A 20,886-nucleotide genomic window follows, 5' to 3' on the forward strand; every position below is an offset into this window, starting at 1 on the left:
AGTAATTCAATGGGCGGAGATTCACTCCTGCCACTTGTCTGCAATCCACATCCCAGGAGTGGAAAATTGGGAAGCGGATTTTCTGAGTCGTCAGACATTTCATCCGGGGGAGTGGGAACTCCATCCGGAAATTTTTGCCCAAATAACTCAATTATGGGGCATTCCAGACATGGATCTGATGGCGTCTCGTCAGAACTTCAAGGTTCCTTGCTACGGGTCCAGATCCAGGGATCCCAAGGCGACTCTAGTAGATGCACTAGTAGCGCCCTGGACCTTCAACCTAGCTTATGTGTTCCCACCGTTTCCTCTCATTCCCAGGCTGGTAGCCAGGATCAATCAGGAGAGGGCTTCGGTGATCTTGATAGCTCCTGCGTGGCCACGCAGAACTTAGTATGCAGACCTGGTGAATATGTCATCGGCTCCACCATGGAAGCTACCTTTGAGACGGGACCTTCTTGTTCAAGGTCCGTTCGAACATCCGAATCTGGCATCACTCCAACTGACTGCTTGGAGATTGAACGCTTGATTTTATCAAAGCGTGGGTTCTCAGATTCTGTCATTGATACTCTTATTCAGGCTAGAAAGCCTGTAACTAGAAAAATTTACCATAAAGTATGGAAGACATATATCTGTTGGTGCGAATCGAAAGGATTCCCATGGAACAGGGTAAAAAGTCCTAAGATTCTATCCTTTCTACAAGAGGGTTTGGAGAAAGGATTATCTGCAAATTCTTTGAAGGGACAGATTTCTGCTTTATCTGTTTTACTTCACAAGAAGCTGGCGGCTGTGCCAGATGTTCAGGCTTTTGCTCAGGCTCTGGTTAGAATCAAGCCTGTTTACAAACCTTTGACTCCTCCTTGGAGTCTCAATTTAGTTTTTTCAGTTCTTCAAGGGGTTCCGTTTGAACCCTTACATTCCGTAGATATTAAGTTATTATCTTGGAAAGTTTTGTTTTTGCTTGCAATTTCTTCTGCTAGAAGAGTTTCAGAGTTATCTGCTCTGCAGTGTTCTCCTCCTTATCTGGTGTTCCATGCAGATAAGGTGGTTTTGCGTACTAAACCTGGTTTTCTTCCGAAAGTTGTTTCTAACAAAAATATTAACCAGGAGATAGTTGTGCCTTCTTTGTGTCCGAATCCAGTTTCAAAGAAGGAACGTTTGTTGCACAATTTGGATGTAGTTCGTGCTCTAAAATTCTATTTAGAGGCTACAAAGGATTTCAGACAAACATCTTCCTTGTTTGTTGTTTATTCTGGTAAAAGGAGAGGTCAAAAAGCAACTGCTACCTCTCTCTCTTTTTGGCTTAAAAGCATCATCAGATTGGCTTATGAGACTGCCGGACGGCAGCCTCCTGAAAGAATCACAGCTCATTCCACTAGGGCTGTGGCTTCCACATGGGCCTTCAAGAACGAGGCTTCTGTTGATCAGATATGTAAGGCAGCGACTTGGTCTTCACTGCACACTTTTACCAAATTTTACAAATTTGATACTTTTGCTTCTTCGGAGGCTATTTTTGGGAGAAAGGTTTTGCAAACCGTGGTGCCTTCCATCTAGGTGACCTGATTTGCTCCCTCCCATCATCCGTGTCCTAAAGCTTTGGTATTGGTTCCCACAAGTAAGGATGACGCCGTGGACCGGACACACCTATGTTGGAGAAAACAGAATTTATGTTTACCTGATAAATTGCTTTCTCCAACGGTGTGTCCGGTCCACGGCCCGCCCTGGTTTTTTTAATCAGGTCTGATGATTTATTTTCTCTAACTACAGTCACCACGGTATCATATGATTTCTCCTATGCAAATATTCCTCCTTTACGTCGGTCGAATGACTGGGGAAGGCGGAGCCTAGGAGGGATCATGTGACCAGCTTTGCTGGGCTCTTTGCCATTTCCTGTTGGGGAAGAGAATATCCCACAAGTAAGGATGACGCCGTGGACCGGACACACCGTTGGAGAAAGTAATTTATCAGGTAAACATAAATTCTGTTTTTCGCACCATTACTGCGCAGTTGTTTTTTGAGAGCAAGACATGCAGATGCATGTGTGAGGATCTGAAAGTAGCTGGAAAAGTTTCTAGAAGGCGTCACTTGGTGTCGTATTCCCCTCTGGGCTTGGTTAGGTCACAGCAAAGGCTATAGCTGGGACTGTATAGGGGTTAAATTTGTAAACGGCTCCGGTTCCGTTATTTTAAGGGTTAAAGCTCTGAAAATTGGTGTGCAATACTCTTAATGCTTTAAGACACTGTGGTGAAATTTTGGTAATTAACAATTCCTTCATACTTTTTCACATATTCAGTAATAAAGTGTTTTCTGTTTAAAATTTAAAGAGACAGTAACGGTTTTGTTTTAAAACGTTTTTTGTGCTTTATTGACAAGTTTAAGCCTGTTTAACATGTCTGTGCCTTCGGATAAGCTATGTTCTATATGTATGAAAGCCAATGTGTCTCCCCATTTAAATTTGTGTGATAATTGTGCCATGGCGTCCAAACAAAGTAAGGACAGTACTGCCACAGATAATGAAATTGCCCAAGATGATTCCTCAGATGAGGGGAGTAAACATACTACATCATCTCCTACTGTGTCTACACCAGTTTTGCCCACGCAGGAGGCCCCTAGTACATCTAGCGCGCCAATGCTTATTACCATGCAACAATTGACGGCTGTAATGGATAACTCCATAGCAAATATTTTATCCAAAATGCCTACATATCAGAAAGCGCGATTGCTCTGTTTTAAGCACTGAAGAGCAGGAGGGCGCTGATGATAATTGTTCTGTCATACCCTCACACCAATCTGAAGTGGCCATGAGGGAGGTTTTGTCAGATGGGGAAATTTCAGATTCAGGAAAAATTTCTCAACAAGCTGAACCTGATGTTGTGACATTTAAATTTAAATTAGAACATCTCCGCGGACTGCTTAAGGAGGTGTTATCTACTCTGGATGATTGTGACAACTTGGTCATTCCAGAGAAATTATGCAAGATGGACAAGTTCCTAGAGGTTCCGGTGCACCCGACGCTTTTCCTATACCCAAGTGGGTGGCGGACATAGTGAATAAGGAGTGGGAGAAGCCCGGCATACCTTTTGTTCCCCCTCCTATATTTAAGAAATTATTTCCTATGGTCGACCCCAGAAAGGACTTATGGCAGACAGTCCCTAAGGTCGAGGGGGCAGTTTCTACTCTAAACAAGCGCACTACTATTCCTATCGAGGATAGTTGTGCTTTCAAAGATCCTATGGATAAAAAATTGGAGGGTTTGCTTAAAAAGATTTTGGTACAGCAAGGTTACCTTCTACAACCCATTTCGTGCATTGTTCCTGTCACTACAGCAGCGTGGTTCTGGTTCGATGGAACTAGAAAAGTCGCTCAGTAGAGAGACTCCATATGAGGAGGTTATGGACAGAGTTCACGCACTTAAGTTGGCTAACTCTTTTATTTTAGATGCCGCTTTGCAATTAGCTAGATTAGCGGCGAAAAATTCAGGGTTTGCAATCGTGGCGCGCAGAGCGCTTTGGCTAAAGTCTTGGTCAGCGGATGTGTCATCCAAGACAAAATTGCTTAACATCCCTTTCAAAGGTAAAACTCTATTTGGACCAGAATTGAAAGAGATTATCTCAGACATCACTGGGGGAAAGGGCCACGCCCTTCCACAAGATAGGCCTTTCAAGGCCAAGAATAAGTCTAATTTTCGTTCCTTTCGCAATTTCAGGAACGGACCGGCCTCTAATTCTGCATCCTCTAAGCAAGAGGGTAATGTCTCACAACCCAAACCAGCCTGGAAACCGATGCAAGGCTGGAACAAGGGTAAGCAGGCCAAGAAGCCTGCTGCTGCTAACAAAACAGCATGAAGGAGTAGCCCCCGACCCGGGACCGGATCTAGTAGGGGGCAGACTCTCTCTCTTTGCTCAGGCTTGGGCAAGAGATGTTCAGGATCCCTGGGCACTAGAAATAGTTTCTCAGGGTTATCTTCTGGAATTCAGGGAACTACCCCCAAGGGGAAGGTTCCACATGTCTCACTTATCCTTAAACCAAATAAAGAGACAGGCATTCTTACATTGTGTAGAAGACCTGTTAAAGATGGGAGTGATACACCCAGTTCCACTAAAGGAACAAGGAATGGGATTTTATTCAAATCTGTTCGTAGTTCCCAAAAAAGAGGGAATTTTCAGACCAATTTTGGACTTGAAGATCCTAAACAAATTTCTCAGGGTACCATCGTTCAAGATGGAAACCATTCGAACGATTCTACCCACTATCCAGGAAGGTCAATTTATGACTACCGTGGATCTAAAGGATGCGTACCTACATATTCCTATCCACAAAGAACATCATCAGTTCCTAAGGTTCGCCTTTCTGGACAAACATTACCAGTTTGTGGCCCTCCCATTCGGGTTAGCCACTGCTCCAAGGATTTTCACAAAGGTACTAGGGTCACTTCTAGCGGTTCTAAGACCGAGGGGCATTGCAGTAGTACCTTACTTGGACGACATTCTAATACAAGCGTCGTCCCTGTCAAAAGCAAAGGCTCATACAGACATCGTTCTGGCCTTTCTCAGATCACACGGATGGAAGGTGAACATAGAAAAAAGTTCTCTGTCTCCGTCAACAAGAGTTCCCTTCTTGGGAACAATAATAGATTCCTTAGAAATGAGGATTTTTCTGACAGAGGTCAGAAAGTCAAAACTTCTAAGCGCTTGTCAAGTTCTTCATTATGTTCCACGTCCTTCCATAGCGCAGTGCATGGAAGTAGTAGGGTTGATGGTTGCAGCAATGGACATAGTTCCTTTTGCACGAATTCATCTAAGACCATTACAACTGTGCATGCTCAAACAGTGGAATGGGTACTATACAGACTTGTCTCCAATGATTCAAGTAGATCAGAAGACCAGAGATTCACTCCGTTGGTGGCTGACCCTGGACCATCTATCCCAGGGAATGAGCTTCCGCAGACCAGAGTGGGTCATTGTCACGACCGACGCCAGTCTAGTGGGCTGGGGTGCGGTCTGGGAATCCCTGAAAGCTCAGGGACTATGGTCTCGGGAAGAGTCTCTTCTCCCGATAAACATTCTGGAACTAAGAGCGATCTTCAATGCTCTCAGGGCTTGGCCTCAGCTAGCAAAGGCCAGATTCATAAGATTCCAATCAGACAACATGACGACTGTTGCATATATCAATCATCAGGGGGGAACAAGGAGTTCCCTGGCGATGAAAGAAGTGACCAAAATAATTCAATGGGCGGAGGATCACTCCTGCCACCTATCTGCGATCCACATCCCAGGTGTGGAAAACTGGGAAGCGGATTATCTGAGTCGTCAGACATTCCATCCGAGGGAGTAGGAACTCCACCCGGAGATCTTTGCCCAACTAACTCAATTATGGGGCATTCCAGACATGGATCTGATGGCGTCTCGTCAGAACTTCAAGGTTCCTTGCTACGGGTCCAGATCCAGGGATCCCAAGGCGACTCTAGTAGATGCACTAGTAGCACCTTGGACCTTCAACCTAGTTTATGTATTTCCACCGTTTCCTCTCATTCCCAGGCTGGTAGCCAGGATCAAACAGGAGAGGGCCTCGGTGATCTTGATAGCTCCTGCGTGGCCACGCAGGACTTGGTATGCAGACCTGGTGAATATGTCATCGGTTCCACCATGGAAGCTACCTTTGAGACAGGACCTTCTTGTTCAGGGTCCATTCGAACATCCAAATCTGGTCTCCCTCCAGCTGGCGGCTTGGAGATTGAACGCTTCATTCTATCAAAGCGTGGGTTTTCAGATTCTGTGATAGATACTCTGGTTCAGGCCAGAAAACCGGTAACTAGAAAGATTTACCATAAAATATGGAAAAGATATATCTGTTGGTGTGAATCCAAAGGATTCCCATGGAATAAGATAAAAATTCCTAAGATTCTCTCCTTTCTACAAGAAGGTTTGGAGAAAGGATTATCTGCAAGTTCTCTAAAGGGACAGATCTCTGCTTTATCTGTCTTACTACACAAAAGACTGGCAGCTGTGCCAGATGTTCAAGCATTTGTTCAGGCTCTGGTTAGGATCAAGCCTGTTTACAGACCTTTGACTCCTCCCTGGAGTTTAAATCTAGTTCTTTCAGTTCTTCAAGGGGTTCCGTTTGAACCTTTACATTCCATAGATATTAAGTTACTATCTTGGAAAGTTTTGTTTTTTGGTTGCTATTTCTTCTGCTAGAAGAGTTTCAGAGTTATCTGGTCTGCAGTGTTCTCCGCCCTATCTGGTGTTCCATGCAGATAAGGTGGTTTTGCGTACTAAGCCTGGTTTTCTTCCAAAGGTTGTTTCTAACATGAATATTAACCAGGAGATAGTTGTACCTTCTTTATGTCCGAATCCAGTTTCAATGAAGGAACGTTTGTTACACAATTTGGACGTAGTCCGTGCTCTAAAATTCTATTTAGAGGCTACAAAAGATTTCAGACAAACATCTTCTTTGTTTGTTGTCTATTCTGGTAAAAGGAGAGGTCAAAAAGCGACTTCTACCTCTCTTTCCTTTTGGCTTAAAAGCATCATCCGATTGGCTTATGAGACTGCCGGACGGCAGCATCCTGAAAGAATCACAGCTCACTCCACTAGGGCTGTGGCTTCCACATGGGCCTTCAAGAACGAGGCTTCTGTTGACCAGATATGTAAGGCAGCGACTTGGTCTTCACTGCACACTTTTGCCAAATTTTACAAATTTGATACTTTTGCTTCTTCGGAGGCTATTTTTGGGAGAAAGGTTTTGCAAGCCGTGGTGCCTTCCGTTTAGGTAACCTGATTTGCTCCCTCCCTTCATCCGTGTCCTAAAGCTTTGGTATTGGTTCCCACAAGTAAGGATGACGCCGTGGACCGGACACACCAATGTTGGAGAAAACAGAATTTATGCTTACCTGATAAATTACTTTCTCCAACGGTGTGTCCGGTCCACGGCCCGCCCTGGTTTTTTAATCAGGTCTGATTAATTATTTTCTCTAACTACAGTCACCACGGTACCATATGGTTTCTCCTATATTTTTCCTCCTGTCCGTCGGTCGAATGACTGGGGTGGGCGGAGCCTAGGAGGGACTATATGGCCAGCTTTGCTGGGACTCTTTGCCCTTTCCGGTTGGGGAAGAGATATTCCCACAAGTAAGGATGACGCCGTGGACCGGACACACCGTTGGAGAAAGTAATTTATCAGGTAAGCATAAATTCTGTTTTCTGGACAAGCATTACCAGTTTGTGGCTCTTCCCTTCGGGTTGGCCACAGCTCCCAGAATTTTTACAAAGGTGCTAGGGTCCCTTCTGGCAGTTCTAAGGCCGCGGGGCATAGCTGTGGCGCCTTTTCTGGACGATATCTTAATTCAGGCGTCGACTTACCAACTAGCCAAGTCTCACACGGACATCGTGTTGGCTTTTCTAAGATCTCACGGGTGGAAGGTGAACGTAAAAAAGAGTTCACTTATCCCTCTCACAAGAGTTCCATTCCTGGGAACTCAGATAGATTCGGTGGACATGAAAAATTTTCTGACGGAGGTCCGGAAATCAAAAAATGTATCCATCTGCCGAGCTCTTCATTCCATTCCTTGGCCATCAGTGGCTCAGTGTATGGAGGTAATCGGCTTAATGGTAGCGGCAATGGACATAGTTCCGTTTGCTCGCTTGCATCTCAGACCACTGCAACTAGCATGCTCAAACAGTGGAATGTGGATTATGCAGATTTATCTCCTCAGATAAATGTGGATCAGGAGACCAGAGACACTCTTCTTTGGTGGTTGTCACAGGATCATCTGTCCAAGGGAATGTGTTTTCGCAGGCCAGCGTGAGTCATAGTGACGACGGACGCCAACCTATTAGGCTGGGGTGCAGTCTGGAATTCCCTGAAAGCACAGGGTTTGTGGACTCAGGAGGAGGCTCTCCTCCCGATAAATATTCTAGAACTGAGAGCGATATTCAACGCGCTTCGGCCAGATTCCTAAGATTCCAGTCGGACAATATCACGACTGTAGCATATAGCAATCATCAGGGGGGAACAAAGAGTTCTCTAGCGATGATAGAGGTTACCAAAATAATTCGATGGGCAGAGACTCACTCTTGCCATCTATCGGCAATCTATATCCCAGGAGTGGAGAACTGGGAAGCAGATTTTCTAAGTCGTCAGACTTTTCATCCGGGGGAGTGGAAACTCCATCCGGAGGTGTTTGCACAATTGATTCAGCAATGGGGCACACCAGAATTGGATCTGATGGTGTCTCGTCAGAACCCCAAACTTCCTCGTTACGGGTCCAGGTCAAGGGATCCTCAGGCAGTACTGATAGATGCTCTAGCAGTACCCTGGTCGTTCAACCTGGTTTATGTGTTTCCACCATTTCCTCTCCTTCCTCGTTTGATTGCCAGAATCAAACAGGAGAGAGCTTCGGTGATTTTGATAGCACCTGCGTAGCCACGCAGGACTTAGTATGCAGACCTGGTGGACATGTCATCTCTTCCACCATGGACTCTGCCACTGAGACAGGACCTTCTGATTCAAGGTCCGTTCCAGCATCCAAATCTAGTTTCTCTGTGGCTGACTGCTTGGGGATTGAACGCTTGATCTTATCCAAGTGGGGTTTCTCTGAGTTGGTCATAGATACCTTGATTCAGGCTCGAAAGCCTATCACCAGGAAAATTTATCATAAGATATGGCGTAAATATCTTTATTGGTGCGAATCCAAAGGCTACTCATGGAGTAAGATCAGGATTCCTAGGATTTTGTCCTTTCTCCAAGAAGGATTGGAGAAGGGGCTATCAGCTAGTTCCTTAAAGGGACAGATATCTGCTTTATCAATTCTACTGCACAAGCGTCTGGCAGATGTTCCAGACGTTCAGTCGTTCTGTCAGGCTTTAGTTAGAATCAAGCCTGTGTTTAAACCTGTTGCTCCGCCATGGAGTTTGAATTTAGTTCTTCAAGGGGTTCCGTTTGAACCTATGCATTCCATAGATATTAAGCTTATATCTTGGAAAGTTCTGTTTTTAGTTGCTATCTCTTCGGCTCAAAGAGTTTCTGAACTATCTGCATTGCAATGTGACTCGCCTTATCTTGTTTTCCATGCTGATAAGGTGGTTTTGCATACCAAACCTGGATTCCTTCCTAAGGTTGTTACTAATAGGAATATCAATCAGGAAATTGTTGTTCCTTCTCTGTGTCCTAATCCTTCCTCTAAGAAGGAGTGTCTGTTGCACAACTTGGACGTGGTTCGTGCTTTGAAGTTTTACTTGCAAGCAACCAAAGATTTCCGTCAAACATCTTCTTTGTTTGTTGTCTATTCTGGAAAACGTAGAGGTCAAAAAGCTACGGCTACCTCTCTCTCTTTTTGGCTGAAAAGCATCATCCGTTTGGCATAAGAGACTGCTGGACAGCAGCCTCCTGAAAGGATTACAGCTCACTCTACTAGAGCGGTGGCATCCACATGGGCTTTTAAAAATGATTCTTCTGTTGAACAGATTTGTAAGACTGCGACTTGGTCTTCGCTTCATACCTTTTCCAAATTTTCCAAATTTCATACTTTTGCTTCTTCGGAGGCTATTTTTGGGAGAAAAGTTCTTCAAGCAGTGGTGCCTCCTGTTTAACCATCTGTCTTGTCCCTCCCGTTCATCCGTGTCCTGTAGCTTTGGTATTGTATCCCACAAGTAAAGGATGAATCTGTGGACTCGTCTTACCTTATAGAAGAAAGTAAATTTATGCTTACCTGATAAATTAATTTCTTCTATGGTACGACGAGTCCACAGCCCGCCCTGTCATATTAAGACAGATTATATTTTTTTATTTTAAACTTCAGTCACCTCTGCACCTTGTAATTTCTCCTTTTTCTTCCTGTACCTTCGGTCGAATGACTGGGGGGTGGAGCTAAGGGAGGAGCTATATAGACAGCTCTGCTGTGGTGCTCTTTGCCACTTCCTGTTAGCAGGAGGATAATATCCCACAAGTAAAGGATGAATCCGTGGACTCGTCGTACCATAGAAGAAATTAATTTATCAGGTAAGCATAAATTTACTTATCTTGCATATCAGTTTTAAGTGCACATTTCAGAATGTTTTTGCAGAGCATTGCTCTATATCGGGGTTCTTAAAGTGTTTTTGCCCAAGACCCAGTGTCCTGGTGCAACAAAAGTTCATGACCCGATTTTTATGCTTGGTCTGAAAATTTCTGAAGTAATCTACAACAAAATGGCTGCAATTTTTGGCAAAGTTACTAAAATGTGTGCCTACTTTATTCCTAATTGTAGTCAAACTTGAAAGTGTTGTAGTTAAACTTGAGTGTTGTAAAAGCTAATAACACACACACTCAATACAACACGCACACACAGCCTCTTATACAAAACACACACCCTCTCATACAACAAACACACACACAATCTCGTGCAACACACACACACTCACTCTTAATACAACGCACACACCCTTTCATACCATACACACAAACTCTCATACAACACACACACGCTTATATAAAACACACACACTACGCACACTCTCCTACAACACACAAACCCTACCTATTATACAACACACACTCTCATACAACACACACACCACACACACTCTCCTACAGCAAACACAACATACACACACCCTCACAATCAAAAAGCCAGCAACATCTCATCAGTGAAAGGGCACTGTTTCAATTTTGTCATAGGATGCAGCAATATGCGTGTACCAAGATGGTGGCGCCCAGTAGAAAGATGCAGAGCTTTACCAACTGGCTTCTGAAATGAATTAAAATAGGATAATGGCTTTAAATAGAGCTTGCAGGTAGAGGAGGAAAAACAATAGCATGGTTAGTAGTGACCATGTTACTGGTGGTGTACCCAGCAGTTTAATGTCCCTTACATTACAGACATAGCTCAAAGTAACTTCTGAATGCATTCAACTTAAAGGGAGATAATGCTCTGATGTGTAAGAACATTTTACGATTGCACTATAGCTTGCATATAACTATGTGTGTAGCCCCTGCAAATGAAAGAGGGGAAAATAAGTATAGGATTTTTACAATATAGCTGACAGTGATTACTTACACATGTTTAAAGATGCTGTTTTGACCTTTTTTTATTTTCTCAATAGACTTTGGAATGACCAGAGATATCTACGAGACAGATTATTATAGAAAGGGTGGAAAAGGTCTACTCCCAGTTCGATGGATGTCTCCAGAATCCCTTAAGGATGGGGTATTTACTACAAATTCAGACGTTTGGTAAATACATCTTGCTTAACCATTTGTTCGATATAGGACAGCATAAACTAAATATATTAAGCTTTTATTTTAATACATGTTTAAAAAACTAAGTTTATATTATTAAAACATTTACCAGGTCTCTCTTTGTATTTTCCCTTTTTTCTCTCAGAAGATTAGAACCACTGTCCAGTACAGATTATATTCCTCACTCCTGCTTTTTTTATCTCAAACTTTATATGGTGATTAGCTAAATTTCTTACCTTGTACATTGCAATATGTTAGTCATCCCCATTTTATAGTGTTAGATTAAAGGGACAGTCTACTCCAAAACAAACTTTCATTATTCAGATAGGGCATTTCATTTTAAACAATTTTCCAATTTATCTCTATCACCAATTTTTACTTTGTTCTCTTGGTATTCTTAGTTTTAAGATAAACCTCGGAGGTTCATATGCTGATTTCTAAGTCCTTGTTTTTCACCACTAGAGGGTGTTAGTTCATGTGTTGCATATAGATAACTGTGCTCACGCACGTGGAGTTCCTAGGAGCCAGCATTGATTGGCTAAAATGCAATTCTGTCAAAAGAACTAAGGGGCAGTTTGCAGAGGCGTAGATACAAGATAATCACGGAGGTAAAAAGTGTATTGATATAACTGCGTTGGTTATGCAAAACTAGGGAATGGTTAATAAAGGGATTATCCATGTTTTAAAACGATAGATTTTCTGGTGTAGACTGTCCCTTTAAGTAGAAAAACTTTCTAGAAGTTCAGAACTTCTCCATGCTACATTTAATCTTATTTCTCCAACATTGGTGTGTCCGGTCCACGGCGTCATCCTTACTTGTGGGAATATCTCTTCCCCAACAGGAAATGGCAAAGAGTCCCTGCAAAGCTGGCCATATAGTCCCTCCTAGGCTCCGCCCACCCCAGTCATTCGACCGTCGGACAGGAGGAAAAAATAGGAGAAACCATATGGTGTCGTGGTGACTGTAGTTAGAGAAAATAATTCATCGGACCTGATTAAAAAACCAGGACGGGCCGTGGACCGGACACACCGTTGGAGAAAGTAATTTATCAGGTAAGCATAAATTCTGTTTTCTCCAACATTGGTGTGTCCGGTCCACGGCGTCATCCTTACTTGTGGGAACCAATACCAAAGCTTTAGGACACGGATGAAGGGAGGGAGCAAATCAGGTCACCTAAACGGAAGGCACCACGGCTTGCAAAACCTTTCTCCCAAAAATAGCCTTCGAAGAAGCAAAAGTATTGTCTATTCTGGTAAAAGGAGAGGTCAAAAAGCAACTTCTACCTCTCTTTCTTTTTGGCTTAAAAGCATCATCCGATTGGCTTATGAGACTGCCGGACGGCAGCCTCCTGAAAGAATCACAGATCACTCCACTAGGGCTGTAGCTTCCACATGGGCCTTCAAGAATGAGGCTTCTGTTGATCAGATATGTAAGGCAGCGACTTGGTCTTCACTGCACACTTTTGCCAAATTTTACAAATTTGATACTTTTGCTTCTTCGGAGGCTATTTTTGGGAGAAAGGTTTTGCAAGCCGTGGTGCCTTCCGTTTAGGTGACCTGATTTGCTCCCTCCCTTCATCCGTGTCCTAAAGCTTTGGTATTGGTTCCCACAAGTAAGGATGACGCCGTGGACCGGACACACCTATGTTGGAGAAAACAGAATTTATGCTTACCTGATAAATTACTTTCTCCAATGGTGTGTCCGGTCCACGGCCCGCCCTGGTTTTTTAATCAGGTCCGATGAATTATTTTCTCTAACTACAGTCACCACGACACCATATGGTTTCTCCTATTTTTTCCTCCTGTCCGTCGGTCGAATGACTGGGGTGGGCAGAGCCTAGGAGGGACTATATGGCCAGCTTTGCTGGGACTCTTTGCCATTTCCTGTTGGGGAAGAGATATTCCCACAAGTAAGGATGACGCCGTGGACCGGACACACCGTTGGAGAAAGTAATTTATCAGGTAAGCATAAATTCTGTTTTTAAAGGAATCCTGTACCATTCCCCTTAATGTGTGCCCACTTACTATGCCAGCTGCAAATTATTAATAATGTGAATGAACTTGAACCTTTGGGTTATTTTTGTATTTGAAATAGCTATTTTTACTCATTGAAACTGCTATCCACTGTTCTCAAGAACATGCCCATTCAAATGTCCTGCACCTGCATGAGCAACAGACCAGCTTACATTCTCTTGCTTTGTATAGAAAAAAGAAAATGCACTGTGTTAGAGAGTTTAATTATTGCTTGCATTTAACTGTTAACACTTACTTAAAGGGACACTAAACCCAAAAATGTTCTTTCATGATTCAGGTAGAGAATACAGTTTTAAACAACATTCCAATTTACTTCTATTATCTAATTTGCTCCATTCTTTAGATATCCTTTGTTGAAGAAATAGCAATGCACATGGGTGAGCCAATCAGACGAGACATCTATGTGCAGCAACCAATCAGCAGCTACTGAGCCTATCTAGATATGCTTTTCCGCAAAGTATATCAAGAGAATGAAGCAAATTAGACAATAGAAGTAAATTAGAAAGTTGTTTAAAATGGCATGCTCTTTCTAAATCATGAAAGAAAAAAATTTGGTTTAATGTCCCTTTAAGCTTCAGAGGAGCAATGCATTACAAGGACCTAGCTGAACAAATCTGGTGACATGACAAGAGTCATACACCGATCACAAGCTAGCTCCCAGGAGTGCATTGCTGCTCTTGGGCCTTGCTAGGTATGTGCATGCAGATGTTTTGTTCACCCACGAATGCGGAAGAAGGCGGCTTTTTGTGTCCCCTGGCTATTTTCGTTGCCGCATGTATTCTTGTGCATCAGCAACGCACTAAAAGCTGTTTAAATCCAAATTTGAGTGAGTTGCTGTTGCACAAGAATAAATGCGGCAATGAAAATAGACGAGTGGCACAAAGAGACGCTGCCTTCTGCATTCAGGTGAATAAAACAAGAAATAATGTACATTTGATAATAAAAGTAACAATAAAAGACTCTTAAAATTGTACGCTTTAAGTAATGAAACGATTAAAGTTTAATTTTAACTTTTATTTCCATTGTACTGAAATTTTCATTATGGTTATTGGTGATGGTTTTAGTGAGTACATTTCAATTCCAGAACACACATTGCTATGCTGCTGGCATAACGAGTTACTGTGAACACAAAAAGTTACAGTTCATTGTCCGTTTAAGTGAATCAAGACAACAAGCCAAAGGTTCCATGCCTATATATACAGTATATCTTCATGTATTCAAAACATGCACTCTTCCTAAGAAATACCTGGAATAATTAAATGTCTTCATAAAATTGACCCTATTAATGTTAATTCTCTAACGTAAATGTCTATTATAGATGTTAATATGAAGAACAACAAAAAAAACTGGATTTAAATCTTGTTCACAAATGTTATTGTCACTTGTGAAATGTTAGACAATCCTTCCTTAGTACATATTTTACATTTGCTTGGATTTTTTTATTGTTTGTGTAAAGGATTTTCCTATTTTGATTTTTAATTTATTTATGTTCTATCATTCCATATTTGTTTGTTTGAGCTTCCCCTGTCTTTTCTGTAGGTCATTTGGAGTTGTTCTCTGGGAGATTGCCACTCTGGCAGAGCAGCCTTACCAAGGCATGTCAAATGAGCAAGTTCTCCGGTTCGTTATGGAAGGGGGTCTGCTGGAGAAGCCAGATAACTGTCCTGACATGCTGTACGTAACTTCTTCTTTTTTATTATTCTTCCTGTGCTGTATCTGACCACACACGGGTAGAATGGTTTTTAAAATATGACTTGCAAAATCGTTTATAATTTGGCAAAAATTGAGTAGTATTTAATATTTTGAGCATTCACATAAGCTGTGAAGTTTTAACATTTCCATAAAGGATAAAGTCAGACATATGTAAGAAATAAAGACATACCTTAATGACAGAGACTGAGGTACTTCTACCCTCAAGTGGTTTTGCTAACCCATAACTAATGTCTTGATATACTGTAGACTTGATCATTTAGGAGTGCTAGTTAATGCAAACAGATTATACAGTGGGTATTGAAAAGAATCAACCCCCTTGAAAATAATCAAATTTTTTGCTTTGCAGCCTGAAATAAAGAGAGACACAGTTTGTTTATCCAGTTGTAATTACTTAGTGCAACTTATAACATCCAATTGAAAGATATAACACCAACATTTCAGGCAAAAATAAAGACAATTCAAAAACAGAATTACTGAGTTGGAAAAAGGATTCACCCCCTTGTGTCAGTATTTTGTTGAACCACCTTTTGCTTTAATTACAGCCTTTAGTCTACTTTATTTTGCACATCTAGACTGTGCAATATTTTCCCACTTTTCTTTGCAGAACTGCTCCAGTTCTGTTACATTTGACTGTGACTGTTTGTGGACTGCAGTCTTCAAGTCATGCCACAGATATTTAATGGGGTTTAAGTCTGTGCTCTGACTAGGCCATGCAAGGACATTAACGTTTTTCTCCTTTTTGCTATGTGCCTGGAGTCATTGTCATGTTGGAAGGTAATCCTTCTTCCCATTGACAACTTCCTGGCAGAGGGCATCAGTATTTTGCCCCATCCATTATTCATTATATTCTGACAAGTGCTTCAGTGCCTGCTGCAGAGAAACACCCCCATAACAGGATAGTACCACCGCTATGCTTTACTGTAGATATGGTGTTATTTGGATGGTGAGCTGTTTTGGATTTCCTCCAGACATATTGTTTGATGTTGAGGCCAAATAATTACATTTTAGTCTCATCTGACCATAACATATTTTCCATGTGGCCTCAGAATCTCCTTGGTATGTTATGGCAAAGCTCAGTCGTGACTGCATGTGGCCTTTCTTGAGGAGTGGCTTTTTCTTTCCATAAAGCAGGGAGAGTCCACGACTTCATTCCTTACTGTTGGAAAATACAACACCTGGCCACCAGGAGGAGGCAAAGACACCCCAGCCAAAGGCTTAAATATCCCTTCCACTTCCCCTATCCTTCCAGTCATTCTTTGCCTTTCGTCAAAGAGAAAGTGGCAGAGAAGTGTCAGAAGATTCGTATAGTCCTGTAATGGTTATGTTCCCTTCAAGAGAGGACTGGAGTTTTAAGTAATCATATAAACCTCTCAGTGAGAGTATTGATGAAAGTTAGAGTCTAGCGATGCAGGGAAAGTTTTTCTGCAAAAACCATCCAGACTGTTGGCTAACAACACCGGAGCGATCACTGTTGACAAGTTTCACTGCATGTTTTTAATCACTCAGGTCCCTGTTAGAGCGTCGCTACAAGGCTGTCACACTTGAGAGGCTGTATCTGTTCCACAGCATGGATCCTAGAGGGTAAGTCCGCTTTATTGTTAAAGAAGGGACTCCTGTATAGGGTCACAGTGTGACTCCTCTATACTTCAATAGGATCAAGGGTTAATATCTCCTTTAGGTTTGCATTAGGTTTGGGCTCATGTGTGCTTTTGGCTTTGGAACAGACAGGTTTCACTTTCGTTTTTGAGTGTTGTGCAGCTCATATTAGCTAAGCAGGGGAAGTCCTGTCTTGCGCACCACGTGACCAGGTGCAGATTCTTTAACTTCCTTGCGATCGTGCTGTAAACAGCACTCCTGAGGAAAGCGTTTCAATTATCATTAGGTGGTGAGTGCCCCAGCCATTGGGATTGTAGAGGTGCCTGTAAAAAGCTTGTTTCTTTCATGTAATTAGCAAGAGTCCATGAGCTAGTGACGTATGGGATATACATTCCTACCAGGAGGGGCAAAGTTTCCCAAACCTCAAAATGCCTATAAATACACCCCTCACCACACCCACAATTCAGTTTTACAAACTTTGCCTCCTATGGAGGTGGTGAACTAAGTTTGTGCTAGATTCTACGTTGATATGCGCTCCGCAGCAAGTTGGAGCCCGGTTTTCCTCTCAGCGTGCAGTGAATGTCAGAGGGATGTGAGGAGAGTATTGCCTATTTGAATTCAATGATCTCCTTCTACGGGGTCTATTTCATAGGTTCTCTGTTATCGGTCGTAGAGATTCATCTCTTACCTCCCTTTTCAGATCGACGATATACTCTTATTTATATACCATTACCTCTGCTGATTTTCGTTTCAGTACTGGTTTGGCTTTCTACAAACGTGTAGATGAGTGTCCTGGGGTAAGTAGATCTTATTTTCTGTGACACTCTAAGCTATGGTTGGGCACTTTATTTATAAAGTTCTAAATATATGTATTCAAACATTTATTTGCCTTGACTCAGAATGTTCAACATTCCTTATTTTCAGACAGTCAGTTTCATATTTTGCATAATGCGTTTGAATCAATCATTTTTTCTTACCTTAAAAATTTGACTTTTTTTCCCTGTGGGCTGTTAGGCTCGCGGGGGCTGAAAATGCTTCATTTTATTGCGTCATTCTTGGCGCAGACTTTTTTGGCGCAAAAAATCTTTTCTGTTTCCGGCGTCATACGTGTCGCCGGAAGTTGCGTCATTTTTTTACGTCCTTTTGCGCCAAAAATGTCGGCGTTCCGGATGTGGCGTCATTTTTGGCGCCAAAAAGCATTTAGGCGCCAAAAAATATGGGCGTCGCTTTTGTCTCCACATTATTTCAGTCTGATTTTTTCTTTGCTTCTGGTTACTAGAAGCTTGTTTATTGGCATTTTTTCCCATTCCTGAAACTGTCATTTAAGGAATTTGATCAATTTTGCTTTATATGTTGTTTTTTCTCTTACATATTGCAAGATGTCTCACGTTGCATCTGAGTCAGAAGATACTTCAGGAAAATCGATGTCTAGTGCTGGAACTACCAAAGCTAAGTGTATCTGCTGTAAACTTTTGGTAGCTATTCCTCCGGCTGTTGTTTGTATTAATTGTCATGACAAACTTGTTAAAGCAGATAATATTTCCTTTAGTAATGTACCAATGTCTAAGGTGCAGAATGTTCCTGATAACATAAGAGATTTTGTTTCTGAATCCATCAAGAAGGCTATGTCTGTTATTTCTCCTTCTAGTAAACATAAAAAATCTTTTAAAACTTCTCTCTCTACAGATGAATTTTTAAATGAACATCATCATTCTGATTCTAATGACTCTTCTGGTTCAGAGGATTCTGTGTCAGAGATTGATGCTGATAAATCTTCATATTTATTTAAAATGGAATTTATTCGTTCTTTACTTAAAGAAGTACTAATTGCTTTAGAAATAGAGGATTCTGGTCCTCTTGATACTAATTCTAAACGTTTAGATAAGGTGTTTAAATCTCCTGTGGTTATTCCAGAAGTTTTTCCTGTTCCTAATGCTATTTCTGAAGTAATTTCCAGAGAATGGGATAAATTGGGTAATTCATTTACTCCTTCTAAACGTTTTAAGCAATTATATCCTGTGCCGTCTGACAGATTAGAATTTTGGGACAAAATCCCTAAAGTTGATGGGGCTATTTCTACCCTTGCTAAACGTACTACTATTCCTACGTCAGATGGTACTTCGTTTAAAGATCCTTTAGATAGGAAAATTGAATCCTTTCTAAGAAAAGCTTATCTGTGTTCAGGTAATCTTCTTAGACCTGCTATATCTTTGGCTGATGTTGCTGCAGCTTCAACTTTTTGGTTGGAGACTTTAGCGCAACAAGTAACAGATCATGATTCTCATAATATTATTATTCTTCTTCAGCATGCTAATAATTTTATCTGTGATGCCATTTTTGATATTATCAGAGTTGATGTCAGGTTTATGTCTCTAGCTATTTTAGCTAGAAGAGCTTTATGGCTTAAAACTTGGAATGCTGATATGGCTTCTAAATCAACTCTGCTTTCCATTTCTTTCCAGGGTAACAAATTATTTGGTTCTCAGTTGGATTCCATTATCTCAACTGTTACTGGTGGGAAAGGAACTTTTTTACCACAGGATAAAAAATCTAAGGGTAAAAACAGGGCTAATAATCGTTTTCGTTCCTTTCGTTTCAACAAAGAACAAAAGCCTGATCCTTCATCCTCAGGAGCAGTTTCAGTTTGGAAACCATCTCCAGTCTGGAATAAATCCAAGCCTTCTGTGTCAGAGATTGATGCTGATAAATCTTCATATTTATTTAAAATGGAATTTATTCGTTCTTTACTTAAAGAAGTACTAATTGCTTTAGAAATAGAGGATTCTGGTCCTCTTGATACTAATTCTAAACGTTTAGATAAGGTGTTTAAATCTCCTGTGGTTATTCCAGAAGTTTTTCCTGTTCCTAATGCTATTTCTGAAGTAATTTCCAGAGAATGGGATAAATTGGGTAATTCATTTACTCCTTCTAAACGTTTTAAGCAATTATATCCTGTGCCGTCTGACAGATTAGAATTTTGGGACAAAATCCCTAAAGTTGATGGGGCTATTTCTACCCTTGCTAAACGTACTACTATTCCTACGTCAGATGGTACTTCGTTTAAAGATCCTTTAGATAGGAAAATTGAATCCTTTCTAAGAAAAGCTTATCTGTGTTCAGGTAATCTTCTTAGACCTGCTATATCTTTGGCTGATGTTGCTGCAGCTTCAACTTTTTGGTTGGAGACTTTAGCGCAACAAGTAACAGATCATGATTCTCATAATATTATTATTCTTCTTCAGCATGCTAATAATTTTATCTGTGATGCCATTTTTGATATTATCAGAGTTGATGTCAGGTTTATGTCTCTAGCTATTTTAGCTAGAAGAGCTTTATGGCTTAAAACTTGGAATGCTGATATGGCTTCTAAATCAACTCTGCTTTCCATTTCTTTCCAGGGTAACAAATTATTTGGTTCTCAGTTGGATTCCATTATCTCAACTGTTACTGGTGGGAAAGGAACTTTTTTACCACAGGATAAAAAATCTAAGGGTAAAAACAGGGCTAATAATCGTTTTCGTTCCTTTCGTTTCAACAAAGAACAAAAGCCTGATCCTTCATCCTCAGGAGCAGTTTCAGTTTGGAAACCATCTCCAGTCTGGAATAAATCCAAGCCTTCTAGAAAAGCAAAGCCAGCTTCTAAGTCCACATGAAGGTGCGGCCCTCATTCCAGCTCAGCTGGTAGGGGGCAGGTTACGTTTTTTCAAAGAAATTTGGATCAATTCTGTTCACAATCTTTGGATTCAGAACATTGTTTCAGAAGGGTACAGAATTGGTTTCAAGATGAGACCTCCTGCAAAGAGATTTTTTCTTTCCCGTGTCCCAGTAAATCCAGTGAAAGCTCAAGCATTTCTGAATTGTGTTTCAGATCTAGAGTTGGCTGGAGTAATTATGCCAGTTCCAGTTCTGGAACGGGGATGGGGTTTTATTCAAATCTCTTCATTGTACCAAAGAAGGAGAATTCCTTCAGACCAGTTCTGGATCTAAAAATATTGAATCGTTATGTAAGGATACCAACGTTCAAAATGGTAACTGTAAGGACTATCTTGCCTTTTGTTCAGCAAGGGCATTATATGTCCACAATAGATTTACAGGATGCATATCTGCATATTCCGATTCATCCAGATCATTATCAGTTCCTGAGATTCTCTTTTCTGGACAAGCATTACCAGTTTGTGGCTCTGCCGTTTGGCCTAGCTACAGCTCCAAGAATTTTTACAAAAGTTCTCGGTGCCCTTCTGTCTGTAATCAGAGAACAGGGTATTGTGGTATTTCCTTATTTGGACGATATCTTGGTACTTGCTCAGTCTTTACATTTAGCAGAATCTC

General features: G+C 41.5%; 1 protein-coding gene across 1 annotated transcript in view; it reads left to right on the forward strand.

The window, feature by feature from the left end:
- IGF1R (insulin like growth factor 1 receptor) overlaps positions 1–20,886 on the forward strand; it is an 857,678-nt gene that overhangs the window by 804,394 nt on the left and 32,398 nt on the right. Inside the window, exons 18-19 of the mRNA XM_053717616.1 lie at positions 11,079–11,208; positions 14,788–14,922. Of these exons, the coding sequence (XP_053573591.1) occupies positions 11,079–11,208; positions 14,788–14,922 (265 nt within the window). The remainder of the gene's footprint in view (positions 1–11,078; positions 11,209–14,787; positions 14,923–20,886) is intronic.

Source organism: Bombina bombina, chromosome 6 (genome assembly GCF_027579735.1).
Source record: "Bombina bombina isolate aBomBom1 chromosome 6, aBomBom1.pri, whole genome shotgun sequence".
Classification (NCBI taxonomy): Eukaryota; Metazoa; Chordata; class Amphibia; order Anura; family Bombinatoridae; genus Bombina; species Bombina bombina.